General features: G+C 47.3%; 1 protein-coding gene across 1 annotated transcript in view; it reads left to right on the top strand.

Moving 5' to 3' along the window:
* Positions 1-16,934, top strand: part of PDE10A (phosphodiesterase 10A) — a gene marked incomplete at its 5' end in the record, with an annotated part of 286,161 nt that overhangs the window by 232,207 nt on the left and 37,020 nt on the right. The window contains 4 exons of the mRNA XM_080806394.1: positions 5,698-5,840; positions 8,108-8,191; positions 9,699-9,849; positions 13,917-14,072. Coding sequence (XP_080662520.1) covers positions 5,698-5,840; positions 8,108-8,191; positions 9,699-9,849; positions 13,917-14,072 — 534 coding nt within the window. The remainder of the gene's footprint in view (positions 1-5,697; positions 5,841-8,107; positions 8,192-9,698; positions 9,850-13,916; positions 14,073-16,934) is intronic.

Raw genomic sequence — 16,934 nt, forward strand, 5'->3', positions numbered from 1 at the left:
AATGCTCAAAGCAACCATGTTAGGAAATTTTGATGAGTAATGATCAAAAACAAAAAATACAAATTATTGGATGTATTATATCCTAATGAGATGTCTGTGGCTTAAAATAAAAAGCTAATATACCTATGCATGCATTTTACCTACTTTAGAATGAAACTAAGTTTAGTGTAAGTTTTTACACTGTCTGTTTTGAAAGAACTTCAGACAGAACGCAAAGTTGTAAAAATAATGCAGAGGTTCCCTTAGAGCCTCCCCATGCTCCCCGATTCGGAAATGCTACCCTTGTTAGGCCGATGCTCCTCCTCCTGTCTCTCCTGGCCTCAGCCACGGCCGCCGTGTTCCTCGGAGCCATTTGGGAGCAGGTTTTACACAAAAGCTCTCATAACCCCTGAGTCCTTCGGCTAGTATTTTCTAAAGACAGGCCCGTCATCCTGCTCTCCACTGCGTAATTTAAGAGTCCAGAAGCTCACACTGGCCCTTAGTACGTGAGGTTGCCCGAAGCGGCCCCGTAGCCCGGGCGCTTAGAGAACAGAAGTTATTTTGCCGCAGTTTGGGTAATGAAGTCCAGGATGGCCGTGGGTTTGGTTTCTTCTGAGGCCTCTCCCTTGGTCTGTAGATGGCCTTCCTCTGTCCCCCTGTGTCATCATATGGTCTTCCCTGTGTGTGTGTCTGTGTCCTCACCCCCATCCTTGTAAGGACGCTTGTCATACTGATGCGGCCCACCCTGCTGACCTCATTTTACCTTGATTCCTTCCTTCAAGGCCCTGTGTCCAAATGTGTCACGTTCTGAGGTACTGGGGCTTCAAGGTTTCAACATAAAATTTGGGGGAACATCACTCAGCCGAATGGCACCAGGAACCGTTAGCTAAACTGTGAAGTTCTTTAGTGTCCTTTAATCTGGAACCATTCCTTTCTCCTTGCCTTGCATGACCTGAGTATTTTTGAAGTGTATAGGCCAGTTATTTTATAGAGCGCTTCTTAATTTGGACTTGTCTGGTACTTCCGCATGATTATATCAGGTTGTAATTTTGCCAGGAATATGTCGGAATGGTGTGTTCCCGTTGAGTCCCGTTAGCAGGCACACATTCTTTCACTGGTGTTGTTGGCTTTGTCACTTGGTTAAGGCGGGGTCTGCCAGGTTTCTCCTCTGAAACGCTTTCCCTCCTTTTCTCATTATTTGGAAGAGAGTTTTCCATAATCCTCTGCCATCATTCTCTTCTCTGTTCCCCGGACATATATCCTGTCTCACCCCGTACAACTCCTTCTGGCTGTCTCCTTTCCATCTTTGGAACTTTGTTCTTTGGCACTGAGGAATTGGATTCCCACTATTCAGCAACAATGTTATTCCTACTCATTGAGGAATTTTTGAGGAAGCCCTAAGAATTGCCTTCATTAATGAGTAAATAGCAGAAAGAATTTTATTATAGCAATTTCTCTCAATTTAAACTCCACCTGAGCTAAGATGCCAAGAAGTCCCGATAACTCCATCATCAAAGGTTATTTCAGATGATCTGCCGGCTGAAGATTTATTTAGATTCACCACCATCGATATTTTATGAAAACTTCAGAATCTGCTATTAGACCTCATTGATACCATATTTCATATTTTCCTATGTTTCAAGATGTTTTGTATTTAAGCAATTTGGGGAAGGGGTTATTTTAAAAAGGGAGGGGGACAAAAGTCATTTTTTAGGTCAGAGTATGTGTGAAAGTTAAGGAGGTAGAAGTCGGTCCTCTTAAAATCTGTCTAGGTTTCCCTGTGTCTCTTGAAGAATGTGTCACTGTCCATGACCTTGAGTTAACTCAGCTGTGTCATTAGAGGAGCTGGCTCCGTGGGTCCAGAGCTCTTCTAACCTGCTGGGTGTTGCATCACAAAACCTGGATGCAAACATGATTAAATGTTTAGACCAAACTAAACCCAAATTTAAACAAGAAAAATAACATCCCTGGGAAGTCATGAATAAATTAAGAGGAATTCTGTCTTTGCATTTGTAGCCCGGTCCATGTTCAGGCGGGCGGTTGTACACCAGCTGGCCCACACAATTGAGTTACGGAGGTGGTTTGAAGTGGACTTCTATTTCCATCGTGCTCCCTACACATTTGCTGCGTGTGGCAAACTACTTGGAATAGTTGCTGAATTCATATATTACTACACATCTCATCTTTCACAAAAAGATAAATATTCCAAGTGTGCCGATCTTTTAGGATGACAAAGTACAGTCAATATTTCATTATTTGGAAGATAGATTCAAATAAACAGTATTTAATCTGACTTTGGCATCACAAGTCACATTCACACTGAATAAGAAAACAGCTGCTTTTCCAAGTAAACGCGTCCTGCGAAGAGAACACATGGGAAACAGATGTCTGCGCGTATTCTTGTCACCGTCGCATTGTCACGTGACTCCCACATACACATGTTCACAGGCTTTACAGAGACTGGGGACAGAGCACTTCTAAGCAGCTTTCCTGAGGTTTATAAGTATGCGGTGCACTGCGTGTGTCCAGAGTGTCCAGTGTGACAAGTGCCTGTACACACAGCCCAAGGAAACCATCACTGCCATCAAGTCACGACACATCCACTGTGGCACGTGTTTCTGGGTGCCCCTGGAAACCTCCCTCGTGACCCTTCCCATCTTTACCCCCACCCCACCCCTGTTTCGGGTAACCACTGATCTGCCTTTTTGTCACCATAGTAAATTACTTTGCATTTTTCTAGAGTTATTTTATATAAATGGAATCCTAAAACTACTCAGTCACCTGTTGATGGGCATCTGAGTCATTTCTAGGTTTTGGCTATTACAAATAAAGCTACAGTGAGCATCTGTGCACAAGTGTTTATAAGTGTGGCTTTCATTTCCATTGAGTAAATGCCTGGACGTGGACTGGCTGGTCAGGTGCAAGGGGGGTGTTTAGAAGTCTGACAGACTGTTTTGCAAAGCAGCTGAGCCCCTGGTGCATTCCCAGCACCCCCGTGTGTGTTCTAGTTCCTCCGCATTTGCCACCTCTGTGTCTTCTTTGGTAAAGTGTCTTCTCAAATTGCTCTTTTTTGTTTGCAACTGTTTGTTTTCTTACTGAGTTTTAATAGTCCTTCATATGTTCTAGACACAAGGTATTTATCAGATAAGTTATTGCAAATATTTGTTCCCAGTTTTGGCTTGGCTTGTCATTCTCTTAACAGTGTCTTTCTAAGAGCAGTTATTAATCTTGAAGAAGTCCAATTGGGATTTTTTTTCTATTTTATTTTATTTTATTTCTTTTTAGTGTTCCAAAATTCATTGTTTATGCACCACACCCAGTGCTCCATGCAATACGTGCCCTCCTTAATAACCACCACCAGGCTCACCCGACCCCCCACCGTCCTCCCCTCCAAAACCCTCAGTTTGTTTCTCAAGAGTCCACAGTCTCACATGGTTCTTCTTCCCTCCGATTTCCCCCATCCCACTTATCCCCTCCATCCCCCAATGTCCTCCATGTTATTCCTTATGCTCCACAAATAAGTGAAACCATATGATAATTGACTCTCTCTGCTTGACTTATTTCACTCAGCATCATCTCCTCCGGTCCCGTCCATGTTGATACAAAAGTTGGGTTTTCATCCTTTCTGATGGAGGCATCATACTCCATAGTGTATATGGACCACATCTTCCTTATCCATTCGTCCGGTGAAGGGCATCTCACCTCTTTCCACAGTTTGGCGACTGTGGCCATTGCTGCTATGAACATTGGGGTACAGATGGCCCTTTTGTTCACTACATCTATATCCTTGGGGCGAATACCCAGGAGTGCAATTGCAGGGTCACAGGGTAGCTCTAGTTTTAATTCTTTTCATGATCATGCTGTTAGCATTGTATCAAAGATCTATTTGCCTAACCTAAGGTCACAACGATTTTCTCCTATGTTTTCTTCTAGAAGCGTAGGTTTTACATTTAAGTCTGTGATCCATTTTGAGTAAATTTTTGCAGATGGTTGAAGGCAAGGGTCATCTTGCATTTATTTATTTGCATGTGAGTGTCCGTTGGTCCAGCACCGTTTGTTACACTTGCTGTCCTTTCTCCGCCCTCTTGCCTGTACACATCGTTGAAAACCAGCTGATGTTTAGGAACACAGTGTCCTCTTGACATATGCGCTCCTTTGTCATTTGAAATAATCCTTCGCTATCCCTGGTAATAGTCTTTGCTCTGGAGTCTACTTTCTCTGGGATTAATCCAGCCACTCGGGCTTTCTTTTACTGGCGTTAAGTGGTGTGGCCTTCCCAGCATTTTACCTTATTTAGGTCTTTAATTTTTTTTAATTTGTTTATTTTTTCCCACCATAGCACATTCCCTCCCCCATGTCCATCCCCCCGGCCCCTCCACCCCTCCCCTCCCCCTCCTCTTCAGCAACCCTCAGTTTGTTTCCTGAGATTGAAATTCTCTTACGGTCTGTCTCCCTTTCATTTAGGATTCTTGTGAGCAGCATAAGCTGGGTCTTGCTTTGTTATCCGGTCAGGCAGTCTTTAACCGGGATGTTTCCACTAGCGCATCTTATGTTTAAGTACAAATCCGCCATCTTGTTTTCTGTTTGTCCCATTGTCCTGCATTCCCTTTTACCTCTTATTCCTCTAAAATGGAATGTTTTTTATGGCTTTACTTTATGAAACAGTTTTACCTTACTAAAGTCTTCCGCATGAAGAGTTTCATGAAGTCTCATTGGTTTCAAACCTGGTGAATGATGCCTAACTCGCTTGACGGTTCTCAGGGGAAATGGAAAGTTATGTGAATTTAAGCCAGAAATGTTAGTGGCTATGGAACGACACTCTAAGTGTGATGCGTAAGAGTAACCAGTCCTGCATTCCATTTGGATCCACATTCTTTTTGGCATGTCTTTCTCCAATAGTATAACTGAAAATCTCTAGGTATTGAAATAAATCAGACTGAACCCAGACCTTAACATCGCCATCTCACAGATTACTAAAGAAAAAACTTGACAGTTGATAACATACTTAATTAGTGCTTTAATTATAAAATAGGTAATTGTTTAATAAGAATAAAAAGAATCTTGCTCAGTAATAAAATATTAAAAGTACGTACTTTGTATTTCTATCTTTTTCTATTTCTATTTTAATACAAACAGTGGATCTGCACAAGGCACGTGTGTGCGTGTAATTGCTAAAGGACTGTTCATTTACTGAGCATGCCTTTCCCGGGTTCTTTTACTGAGGAAGGACTTCATGGTCAAACGTTGTTGAGATTCCCTGGACTAAAGGACTTTGACATCACCAAGAACTAAGATAAATATTTTTAAAAAGAGACATAGGAAAAAAAAGTTAATTTCTCCATGGGTTTGGGCTGCGGAAACAGAACACCACAGACCGTGTGGTCTAGAAGCCGCAGACCCTGACTTCTCACAGTTCTGGGGGCCAGGGGTCTAAGCAGGAGGGGTCGGTGGATAGATGCAAGGAACCTCACCATCCAGAGACGGTTGTCCAGATGCAGAAGTGATACTTCTTTCAAAAGCGAGATGCCGTGTCTGTTTTCATCTTATGTGTTTTGTAACTTCAGCGGCCCATGTGGGCGCCTTCAGGGTACATGGAGGCGCAGAGTCATGAGAGTTAATGGGTAACAGCAGTGGTCTCAGCTCTAGTTCTGATTCTTAGTGGCAGAACTACTTTAAACACTCATTTCGTCTTACCTTTTGTTTGGATCTGCCTTGCAGATGTACCACCGAATCCGCCATTCTGAGTGCATTTACCGGGTGACGATGGAGAAGCTGTCCTACCACAGCATCTGCACGGCCGAGGAGTGGCAGGGCCTCATGCGCTTCAGCCTCCCCGTGCGCCTCTGCAAGGAGATCGAACTGTGAGGCCCCGTCCTGTCTGTTTCTCCCCCGGCAGGTTCCTCAGTTGGTTCAGCCTGGGGTGACGTGGGTGCGCAAGGAGCATCGCAAGCACCGTGTCACCTGTGTGGTGCCGGTGTTGCCATGGTCCCTTCTCGGGGGACGCCCCATCTCATGAGAGAGCGTGGACATGAGGGCCACATCTCTTCATCGTTAAAACCAATCTCAACCCCATTTTGAAATGCATTACATGTTAGTTCTCCTCGTTCTCCGCTGCCTCCTTTACACCATCTATATGGCACTTACTGCTGAAAATGGCATCTGAAAGTTTTCATTTCCATATAATTCTTAAATTTACGGACTGCATTTTAGAACTTAGTAATAGGGAGTGCAGCTTTCACACTTTCTTTTCTAACCCTGTGCTCATGCATGTGAGCTCCTGGTTTTAGGACCCCTGACGGTTCGCACGTTCATCCTAAGTGCAAGCCCGCACTGTAGAGCTCCACACCGAAGGTCTGCGGGGATAGCCCAGAGCTGACATTTGCCTTAGAACCAGAAATGTTAATTAAACCAGGAGGCAGTCAGACTGCGGCCACTCTAATAATGCTGGAGGAGCCCGCACGAGCAAACCAAAGTGTGAGCCTGAAATGCCCCAACGTTATGTGACAGACGCCCTGGGGACGCGCGGGTCGGACAGCCGGCTGCCCTGGCAGCCGCAGTGGGTCGGTGACGGCCCGTCTTTGCTCCGTGCGACAGGTCTCTTCTGGCTCCTTCCGCAGAGCGCTCCTGAACACTAATGGTTGGCACTGCCCTATTTGAGAGGATTTTTGCTCAGATAAACTCTTAAGAGTTTTTATTTGCTTCAGCTTATCTTTGAATGGTTTATATATAGTATGTATTTTGATATCATAAGAAATACATATATTTGGTCTTTGTAGCTAGTTTCTGGCTCACAGCTTCTAAAACCCTTGAATTTCCGTAGTGATTGGAATGAGAGAGATGTCTTTCTCATTCATCATGAACCTCTTTCAACCGCACTGGAGTTTGTGCTGTTGCAGGGCGACAGGAGGGTGGGGCTGGCTGCCCAAGGAGGCAGCCGTGTGGTTTGGGGGCTGTAACTTTCAGCCACCCTCAGACCGCCTGGGAGGGGACAGGGACTGGGGAGTGAGTTAATCACCAGTTGCCAGAGATTTAATCAAATGTTGCTATGCAGTGGAACCTCCAAAAACCCTAAAGAAGGGGTTCGGTGAGCTTTTAGGTTGGCAAGCACGTCGGGTGCTGGGAGAGTGAGCTTTTAGGTTGGCAAACACGTCGGGTGCCTGCAGAAGTGTGGAAACTGCTCACCCCTTCTTCCCACGCGGCTTGCCCTGTGTGTCTCTTCCATTTGCCTCTTGGGTTTTATCCCTAATAATAAACCAGCAAAAGTAAGTGAAGTGTTTCCCTGAGTTCTGTGAGCCATTCCAGTGCATTTTAAACCCAAGATGGGGTTGGTGGAAACCTCTGGTTCATAGCTGGTGGTCAGAAGCGTGGGTGGCCAGGACATATGATTGGCATCTAAAGTTGGGGGACGGGGGGAGCAGTCTCATGGGACTGAGCCCTTAACCTGTGTGGTGTGCAATGGCTGTGGGTAGTGTCAGAAGTGAATCGAATTGCAATTGGTGTCTGCAGAGAGTTGGAGAATTGCTTGGTGTGGAGAACTCACGCATTTGGTGTCAGAAGAATAACTAGGGGAACATGGTTTCTTTTAATATTTTACCATTGTGTTTATTTGGGTTAAATGTTAGTAATTAAATTAGCAAATGAAAAATAGGTAATAACATTGGATGTTTGTCTTTATGAAGTTTTTCATTTGGACTTATATAGGAGATAGAGTAATTTTTAACTCTAAAAAAATTTTGTGTCCCGTACCCCACCTCCCTCCCCTGGGTCTATGAGTTGTGTAAGATGTGTCGGATTCATAATACAATTATTTTGTACTCTTTCATTGCTCTGATAACAACCGCAACGTCATTTGTTACAGATTGTTTCATAGAAAGTTAAGCAATGGCTTAAATATTGGGCTAAGTTCCTAAGGGAATGTGTGGAATTTCCTCTTGGAAACATTTAAATACAACAAAGATGTGACTGAGAAGACAGAGAAAGGGATGGCTGAACTCCCAGTGTTGTTTTGTTTTGTTTTGTTTTGTTTTGCTTTTGGTTTCTTAATCGACAAAAAGTTAAATTACTTTATTTGTTCTTATGTTTATCCTGATTATGTTTGCTAATCAACCTCGTGTTCTTTTCATTTCAGATTCCACTTTGACATTGGTCCTTTTGAAAACATGTGGCCTGGAATTTTTGTGTACATGGTCCATCGGTCCTGCGGGACATCCTGGTATGAGCAACGTAAAAACTTCCGTCTGAAGCTGTTGAGTGACACGTCCTCTTCCTCCCCCTGCCTCAATGCCTTGTCATTTTCTTGGTTGATAATTATCTGAAAATATGCCATATATAAATAATTTTTTCAAAATACCTGAATAAAAAAAGGCTGAGATTGTTGGACAGATTGATAGCCTTCTTGGATTCCCCTTCCAGCCTGCCAAGCTCTTGGCGACCAACCATGTGTCTGCCAGGTGATGGTAAAAACACAGGTGGAAACTACCGTAGTCTATGTAATGGGAAAAGGTAGGGATTATTGCTCCACAGAATCACATACTATGTGAAGGTGTGTTTTGGAAAACGTGCACTGAATTTAGCATCAGCTGTCAGCCTCCATAGGACAGGTGTGAAGGAAACAGGTCTCCTGATTCCACCCCAAGTGCATTAGTAGGGACTCAGCTGTGGCTGCCTTCCCCTGTGGGTCCTTCCCCTCTCCTGTGGCCTGCCCTAGGGGCCTTTCAGGACTTTCCACGTACCCTTATGCAGCTTCAGCACACATGCTGAAAATGCAAAGAATAATGTTCATTTTCTCTTTTCCACTCATTTAATCATTAAGTGGTTATAGAGGCTCTTAGTTGCTCTGGAACTAAATTGTCGCTCCCTTGCTATTGAGTTCTGTGTCTTCTCTTACCTCTGTCAGTCACTTTCATAAATTGCTCCTTTGCGAGGACGTGCACGGGGTAATTAACTCCACTCGTTTCCTGGATATCCTCCGGGAGTTTGACCAGTTGGAACTCTTATAACGACATACCTTATATTTCAAGGACATGGAAATTTTCAGTGGGAAATAAAAAGATTGTGTATCTTAGAAGTTTCATGAACTCTCATCTCCTTAGTATTTCAAAGAGCCTGGTTTTATATTGATGTACTCTTGTTTTAAGCAGCCTTTAATTCCTCAAGAGAGCTGCTGGGACCTCAAATGAGTAGAAATAAAACAGAGTGGCAATGTTGCACACTAGAAACGTGTCATACTGTTTTATGCCCTGTGTCAGGATTTTGGTGTAGCCATTGGCCACTTAATAGTTTGAGTGTGCTGTGGTACTTCGGGTCCATTTTGAAAGGACACTCACTCATCCGGGGAATTCTCACGGTCTACAGACTGCAGCTCATGAATCTCAGTGTGCTTTTTGGAAAACATGAGCTCAAAACACCCTTGGACAGGGTGATGAAATGTTTGTTGAGCACGGTGGGATGTGGGAAATGCTTGACGGGGGGACGGTGATGCAGTGACTGCCAGGGAGCTGGTTCTGGTGTGTGCCCCCCGGAGGGCCAGTTAGTGTGTCAGATCAGAGGCTTGGCAAGAGCCCCCCCATCCCCAGCAGATGAGGAGATGACGGGAGTGGGGAGTGGGGCCCGGCATGCGCGTCCGTGTGGGCTCAGACGTATGTGTTGAAGCCAGAGTTCTAGCTACAACGTACTGACTCATTCCCAGTTTTTGTCATTACACTTTCTTCTCCGCACAGCTTTGAGCTTGAAAAGTTGTGTCGCTTTATTATGTCTGTGAAGAAGAACTACCGGCGGGTCCCGTACCACAACTGGAAGCACGCCGTCACAGTGGCGCACTGCATGTACGCCATCCTGCAGAACAACCACGGGCTCTTCACCGACCTTGAGGTGCGTGCGCACACACCTGCCCTTCCCGTTCCACATGCCGGCGTGCATTTGCACACGCGTGTCAGAGTCCCGTCCCGGGGGGATGAGTGACGTGGGATTCCACGGCAGGTCGGGAGCGCAGTGGAAGAAACTTGTAAAGTTGCCGGGCCCGTGGATTTGTCATATTATTCTGCACAAGAGATGTCGGTACAGAAATTCTCACTGAGGAAACACTAGTTTAATGGTCTCTCTTCCCTGTTTATGTCTTCTGAAAGTCTTCGTTAGGTAAACCAAGTCTGTCTGTCTCCTTGCACTGTGCCCTGGGGAATGCAGGCGTATCCTGCTGAGTTGAGAACCGAGGACACTGAATCATTAAATACGGTCGAGACATAAATGTGAATTTAATACCCTGTCCCAGGAGGAAGTGGGCTCTGTGAGGCTTCCCTGACTTTCCTGACTTGACATGCCCAGACCTGGTAACGCTGAGAGATTGGGGGCCGTCTATCCATCCGTGCACCGCTGCCCAGCCCTGCACCCGGTGGTGCAACTGCCAGGCGTGTCACACCCCGACATGGTCCCAGGGTTGAGTCCCCTCTCCTCTCCTCCATAAAACTGGTCTTCTGCCTCAGACCATGCAGAGAAGGGGCTTCCTCATCCCCAAGTCAAGGAACTTGTGCTTCTCTCAAGGGCACGTTTGCACTAGAACCCAGCGCCTCTCAGGGCCAGTCCTGTATCTCTTCTATCCCGTCAGAACAAATTCACAATCCGGGCAGGAAGCTTGGAAGGTGCGTTGGCCGGGGGTGGGGGGGGTGGTGCTATTTAAAAGAGTCAGAATGTTTCCTTCTTTCCTTAGTAATCTCTTGGTAGGGCTTAGTCAGGCAGACAACTTACAGTGTATTACCGAGAAAAGATGAAATGTGTTCTTTTTTCATATAAATTATTCTGATTTTCCATTTCATTGAATCCCGTATTTCTAAGACATTCAGCACTTTTTCCATTTAGTTCCTCTTTTTTTTTTTAGTTTATTTATTTGACAGAGAGAGAAGTCACAAGTAGGCAGAGCAGTAGGCAGAGAGAGAGGGGAAAGCAGGCTCCCCACTGAGCAGAGAGCCCGATGCGGGGCTTGATCCCAGGACCCTAGGATCATGACCTGAGCCGAAGGCAGAGGCTTAACCCACTGAGCCACCCAGGTGCCCCATTTAGTTCCTTTTAAGAAAGGAATCTCATTGTCTTATTTGCTAGGATAGCCTGTGACTTTGACAACCATGGAAACTATACTTCCAAATTACCTTGAAATATACATTCAAAAATGGAAAATTTTAAGATAAGTGAGAAAATATGCAGCTACAGATTAACTCATTTAAGTTCCTAATTCATCTTTAGAATGATATCATCATGTTTTCACAAGAAGTCAAGTTCTTTTGGCTAAAAATAATCCCAAAATAACATGTGAAAAATGTAAAATATATTTTGTTAAAGGGATATTTAATCTCTGATGGAGCTATTAGAAACTATCATTTTAGGGGCACCTGGGTGGCTCAGGTGGTTAAGCGTCTGCCTTCTGCTCAGGTCATGATCTCAGGGTCCTGGGATCGAGCCCCGCATCAGGCTTTCTGCTCAGCGGGGGGCCTGTTTCCTTCTCCCTCTCTCTCTGCCTGCCTCTCTGCCTACTTGTGATCTCTCTCTCTCTGACAAATAAATAAATAAAATCTTTAAAAAAACAAACAAAAAAACCTTGAAATTTCTTACCAGATTCATGGTGGTTGACAACAGCAGAAAATTTGGGAACAACCCCAAACCCACAGCACACTCAGAACATAGCTGATTCAGGCATTCTCGGAGCCTGCAGGATAGCTCCCGAGCAAACACCGGCAGGTGACGGGTGCCAGTGGTCTGGGAGGCCTTCCCGCCCAGCAGGCTTGCGGCAGAAACGGGGTCTGCTCAGTGACGACCAGAAAGGAGCAGGGTGGAGGGAGGCACCCAGTTCACCTTGCGGGCCTCCCGCAGACCCCATCCTGCCCGTCAGCGTCTCCCGCTGCGGGCTCTGACTTCACACACTCACCACAACATTCGCCAGGCTCTCCTCCAGAGCCGGCCTCTCCTCCTGACCCTGTGCACTGCCTCTACCCTCCGGGGGCCTGCTCTAGCGATTCTCCCCTCCCCCTCCTCCCTCGGCGAGTTTCCTCCTGGCACTGTCTTGTCGGTGCGGAGCGCCCCGTTGTTCCTCCATCATAACACACCCTCTTGATCTGCCTCTCCACTCAGTTCTCTCCCGACTTCTCAGTCCTCCCTTGCCACAAACCCACGGAAGAGCTGCCTTACTGGCTGGCTCCCACTCCTTTCCCCTCTTTTCTGAAACCATCTTGGACCAGGCTTCCGCCCCACCCACCCCCAAACATGCGCTGGGCTGGGTCCCCAGTGCCCTGCGCCTCGCCCACTGAGGGTCAGTGCTGGCATTTCAGCTCCTTGAGTCACTGTCTCCCCGTGGCTCCAGGACCCCCAACGCTGTTGGTTTCTTCCGGTCACATAGGTTTGGGGGCTGCTTTGGGGGGTTTTTGCTCTTTTTTCTTCCCTCAGACTTCTGAAAGTTGGAATACTTGAGGGCTCAGACCTCTGGCCTCCTCCAACCCCGAAAGCAACTTTGGTGGCCCAGCCAGTCTTGTGGCCCAAAACACCATATACACGGACACCCTCTCTCTCCAGCTGAGACCTGCCTCCCCCCACCACAGAAGGTTAGACTAAAATAGACCACCGTCAGCTCAGAATCTCCCCTGAAGTTCGTCAGTCTGAAACTGAACCCCTGAGCCCTTTCCTCCAACCTCCTTCACCCACCTCCTTCACCCTGTCCCCATGTCAGTTGATGACAAGTCCTACACTTGCCAAGGTGAAACACCTTGTGGCCATGCTTGACTCCTGTCTTCCCTCCCCTCCCCTGCTCTCCCCTTGGCTCACACCCAGACGGTCCGAAAATCCTGCTGACCCTGCCTGTAAAACTCACGCCAATTTAATCACGTCTTCTGAGCCCCCCCAGGGCTGCCTCTGGTCTAAGCTTTTGACTGAATTACGACAAAACCCTCCTCACCAGTTTGTCTTTCCCTCCTGGAGTCTGTTCTCAGTACAATTGCCCCTGGGGTTATCTTTTAAAAAATGTAAGTTAGGGGCGCCTGGGTGGCTCAGTGGGTTAAAGCCTCTGCCTGCTCAGGTCATGATCCCAGGGTCCTGGGATCGAGCCCCACATCGGGCTCTCTGCTCGCAGGGAGCCTGCTTCCTCCTCTCTCTCTGCCTGCCTCTCTGCCTATTTGTGATCTCTGCCTGTCAAATAAATAAATAAAATCTTAAAAAAAAAATGTAAGTTAGACGATATCACTGCTCTGCTAAAAACGCCGTAGTCCTTCCCTGGTTCTCACAGAAAATAAGGCCTCAAAGATTGTCAGCTCCCCTTTCTGCCGTTCTTGTCTGTCCTCTGCCCACAGCCCCCGCCACCCTCTGATTCCCCTCTAATCCCTTGGGTGAGGCTTACCCTCGAGCTAGTGCTGCCTCTCCCACCCCCTCCAGTCCCGGGCCTCCTGCTTCTCTCCTTCACCTGCTGTGGCCCACTCTGCTTGCTGTAACACATCATCTGCTCCCGCCTGCTCTGCTTTTGCTCTTTCTCTGTACAATTTTGCCATTTTGTCACAAGCTACATGACTTACCTGTTTTAGTCCTCATTTCTCTGTAGTAGCAACCGCATCGTTGAAATTTAACACTGAATGGATTTTTGAATGAAAGGCTGTGACTGTCCTCTCCTCGTGCAGATTTGCTTTCTCTGTAATTCTTGGGGACATTTGCGTTAATTTGATACCATCTGTACTTTTCCCCAAAGTTGAGCCAGGAGAGTCAAGAATAATTCCGTTGTCAAGTTCATAAGCCAGAAGAACAGAGAAAGAGGTTTAAAAAGAAGCTAGATTATCTGGCATTTCAAACCTTCCTAAGGATGTGGGCTGTTGCAAGGGCAGGAGCCAGTCCATACGACCGGCATCATAAGCCGAGATCGCGTCACACCCACTGCTTTGTTTTGAACATCTGCACTGTGTCCTTTTTTCTTGAAGCGCAAAGGACTGCTGATCGCGTGTCTGTGTCATGACCTGGACCACAGGGGTTTCAGTAACAGCTACCTGCAGAAGTTCGATCACCCCCTGGCAGCTCTCTACTCCACGTCCACCATGGAGCAGCACCACTTCTCCCAGACCGTGTCCATCCTCCAGGTGAGCCCTCCCCACCCTCCCCGCCCCCGGAGAGCTTCTAATGGCCTATGCAGAACGAGGGGTGTTGGGCGGCCTCCTACCAACAGTGGCTGCATTTTATTGCAGAGCATTGTATGTACAGTCGCCATTAGATAGTCGTGGGATTTTGGGGTGATGCCTTCTTGGTGAAGATTTTGAACATATATGTGTATATATATATATTTTTTTTTGCTTTGATTTTTAAGTATGTGATACTCTCAAGGGAAAGTTTATTTTACATACTAAATCATAAATTTATATGGATTTTCATATTCTTAAACCCAACGTATTGAACAATAAATCTTCAGAGTTAGGCAAATCAAGTTTTAAGTGCACTGAAGTCCTTTTAGTTTCCTTGTGTTTGTTCGTGGCACTTGATCTAGACACGGGCAGCTGTCACTTCACCGGCTGGTATACACGCTCTGTCTTCACCCTAGACGTTCGTCCTCAAGGTCACCTTCACGAGGTGCCTACTACCCCATGCTGGTTGGACCCCTCTCCTAGACGGTCTCTTAAATGTGCTTTGACTTTAGGGGAGCGGACTCTGTGTTCTCGTCGCGCCGTCAGCGCCAGAGTAGGAGGCGCAGTCCCAGTGGGTCCTCCGGGGACGGCCGTGGGCTCCGCGGGATACATGTGTGTAGACGGGTGTGACACAGGCCGGCGGCACCTGCAGCAGGACCGGCCGCGGGCGAGCTGCGGTGCGGGGGCCGTTGGCTGCCTGGCGCCATCCCCGTCCTCGTGCGGCCGGGCTGCGGTTTTCTCTCCTCAGCTTCCCCGACCGGCCTTGCTTGTCATCTGTGTCCAAACCGTCCGGGTCGGCAGGTCGTACTCCTAGCCCGGACCTTCTCAGAACGCAGCAAAACATGCCTGTCTGGGTCCTGTTTCCTCAGGACCGAGAAGGGAAACGACGGCCCCACTGAAGTGAGACTCCAGGTACCTGCTGGTGACCGAGGGGTCCGCGGGGCTGCTGCGGGCGCCTGCGGCTGTATCCGGAGGCCGGCGGCTTGTTCCACTCCTCCACAGCTCGTCCTCGCCCTGAGAGCCGCAGGCAGTCACGCTCCCAGTGTCCCTCAGCACCGTCCTGTCTTCATTAACGTGACAGATGTCTGTACAGGCGGGTAGATACGAACACACCTACCGACCTAGTAATTTAAGCAGGATAAAAGATGTGTGTGAGTATGCACATATCTGTGCCTGCGTGTGTGCGTGTGTGTGCCTTTTGTAGATGACAGGTATCCTAGAACTTCATGACAGTCTTTGTACGTACTCTGATCTTAGGTCAGGATGCCTTCATTTAGAGATAATTCAGACTCACTGCCTTAGCCTCCCATGTCCTAATTCATACATTTGACAATGGCAATATTATAGTAATGTAAGCTGCAAATAATTGTAATAGCCTTTATAAGGTTTCTTTGAAAACCCTATTTTAAACAGAATGGGATTCGTTTGAAATAGGGATTGCACAAAGTACACTGCTACTGGGTAGAATAAAAAATTAGGCCCCGTGACATAGCAGTGATTAAACCATGTAGGCATGGAGAGGCCTGGACCCTCCCCAGTGCTGGGAGACTTGCCCCATTTGCTGCTCTCCACAGTGGGGATTCAGAAGGGTCTGTCTCATTTTGTGCAAGCCCTCAGCAGTGTGGGGGCTCCACAGGACATAACACGGTGTTCCCAGAATGATCAGAACATAGAAGGCAGCACCCAGGGCAGTAACTTCAGCTCAGGCAAGCTATTGGTGAGAAGGTGTTGAAGAATCATTAGATTCCAAGGGTTGGAGATGGGATTTCCATCGATGGGGAGGCCACGGTAAGGGCGCATCTGTTCTCCAGTTCTAGGAAGATCATTACTCAGCGTGCTTACAGTCTTCCTCAGGGTCACAAGAAAGAGGAGCTGGAAAGAAGCAGGGGTCATTGCCATAGCTCCGGGAGAAAAGGCTGCCCTTTAAAAACTGAATCCATGTGCTGAACTGACCTAAAGCCTCCTGTGTGAGTCGGGACAGGGAGAGATGTGTCAGGATCGTAAACAGACGGCCCGTCACCGTGGCAGGAGGATTCAGGAAAGGTTTCCTCCTTCTTCTGGAAACTGCTGTGCTCTCTGCTGGTTTGACGTCTGTGCTCATGATCCTTCTTGGGGTATTTCTTCTCAGCTCCATCTCGAACTGCCCCTTGAATTTCATTTTAGTAGCAAACATTAATGAGCTCCTCCCAGCTGCCAACACCCATTTTAGGCCCAGGGGGTGTAGTAGCAGCAGAGCCCGGTCCCTGGCCGTGGCGCTGCTCATCTCAGTACTCCGCCAGGCTGCTCTCTGCAGTCCTTCTGGTCACCGTTGTGGCTCTCACACCTGTGTCTCAGCCTAGGGCATGGGGTCTTCTGTTTCCAAACACCTGAACTCCGCATTCAGTGTGACCAGAACTTGCTTATTATCATGCATCTCCTTTGGGGTGGCCTCCATCTCCCAGCCAGCACGGGGCCGTGACCTTAGAGTCATTGTTCCCCACCCCCACATCCAGGTGTCAGGGCCTGCCAATTTTAGCTTTTAACAAGACAACTCTAGGGGCACCCGGTGGCTCAGTTGTTGGGCGTCTGCCTTTGGCTCAGGTCGTGACCCCAAGGTCCTGGGCTGCCTTCAGGGGAAGCCTGCTTCTCTTTCACTCCCCCTGCTTGTGTTCCCCCTCTTGCTGTCTCTGTCTCTGTGTCAAATAAATAGATAAAATCTTTGGCGGGGAAGAGACAACTCCAGACTGGACCGATTTAAGGTGATAGTCTAGAGTTATAGTAAAAATTCCAACCTCCAGTCACTAAAATGAGTATTGTTGCAGCACAGGGATGCCTCTTACAGCT

This window comes from Martes martes (genome assembly GCF_963455335.1).
Source record: "Martes martes genome assembly, chromosome: 6".
Lineage (NCBI taxonomy): Eukaryota > Metazoa > Chordata > Mammalia > Carnivora > Mustelidae > Martes > Martes martes.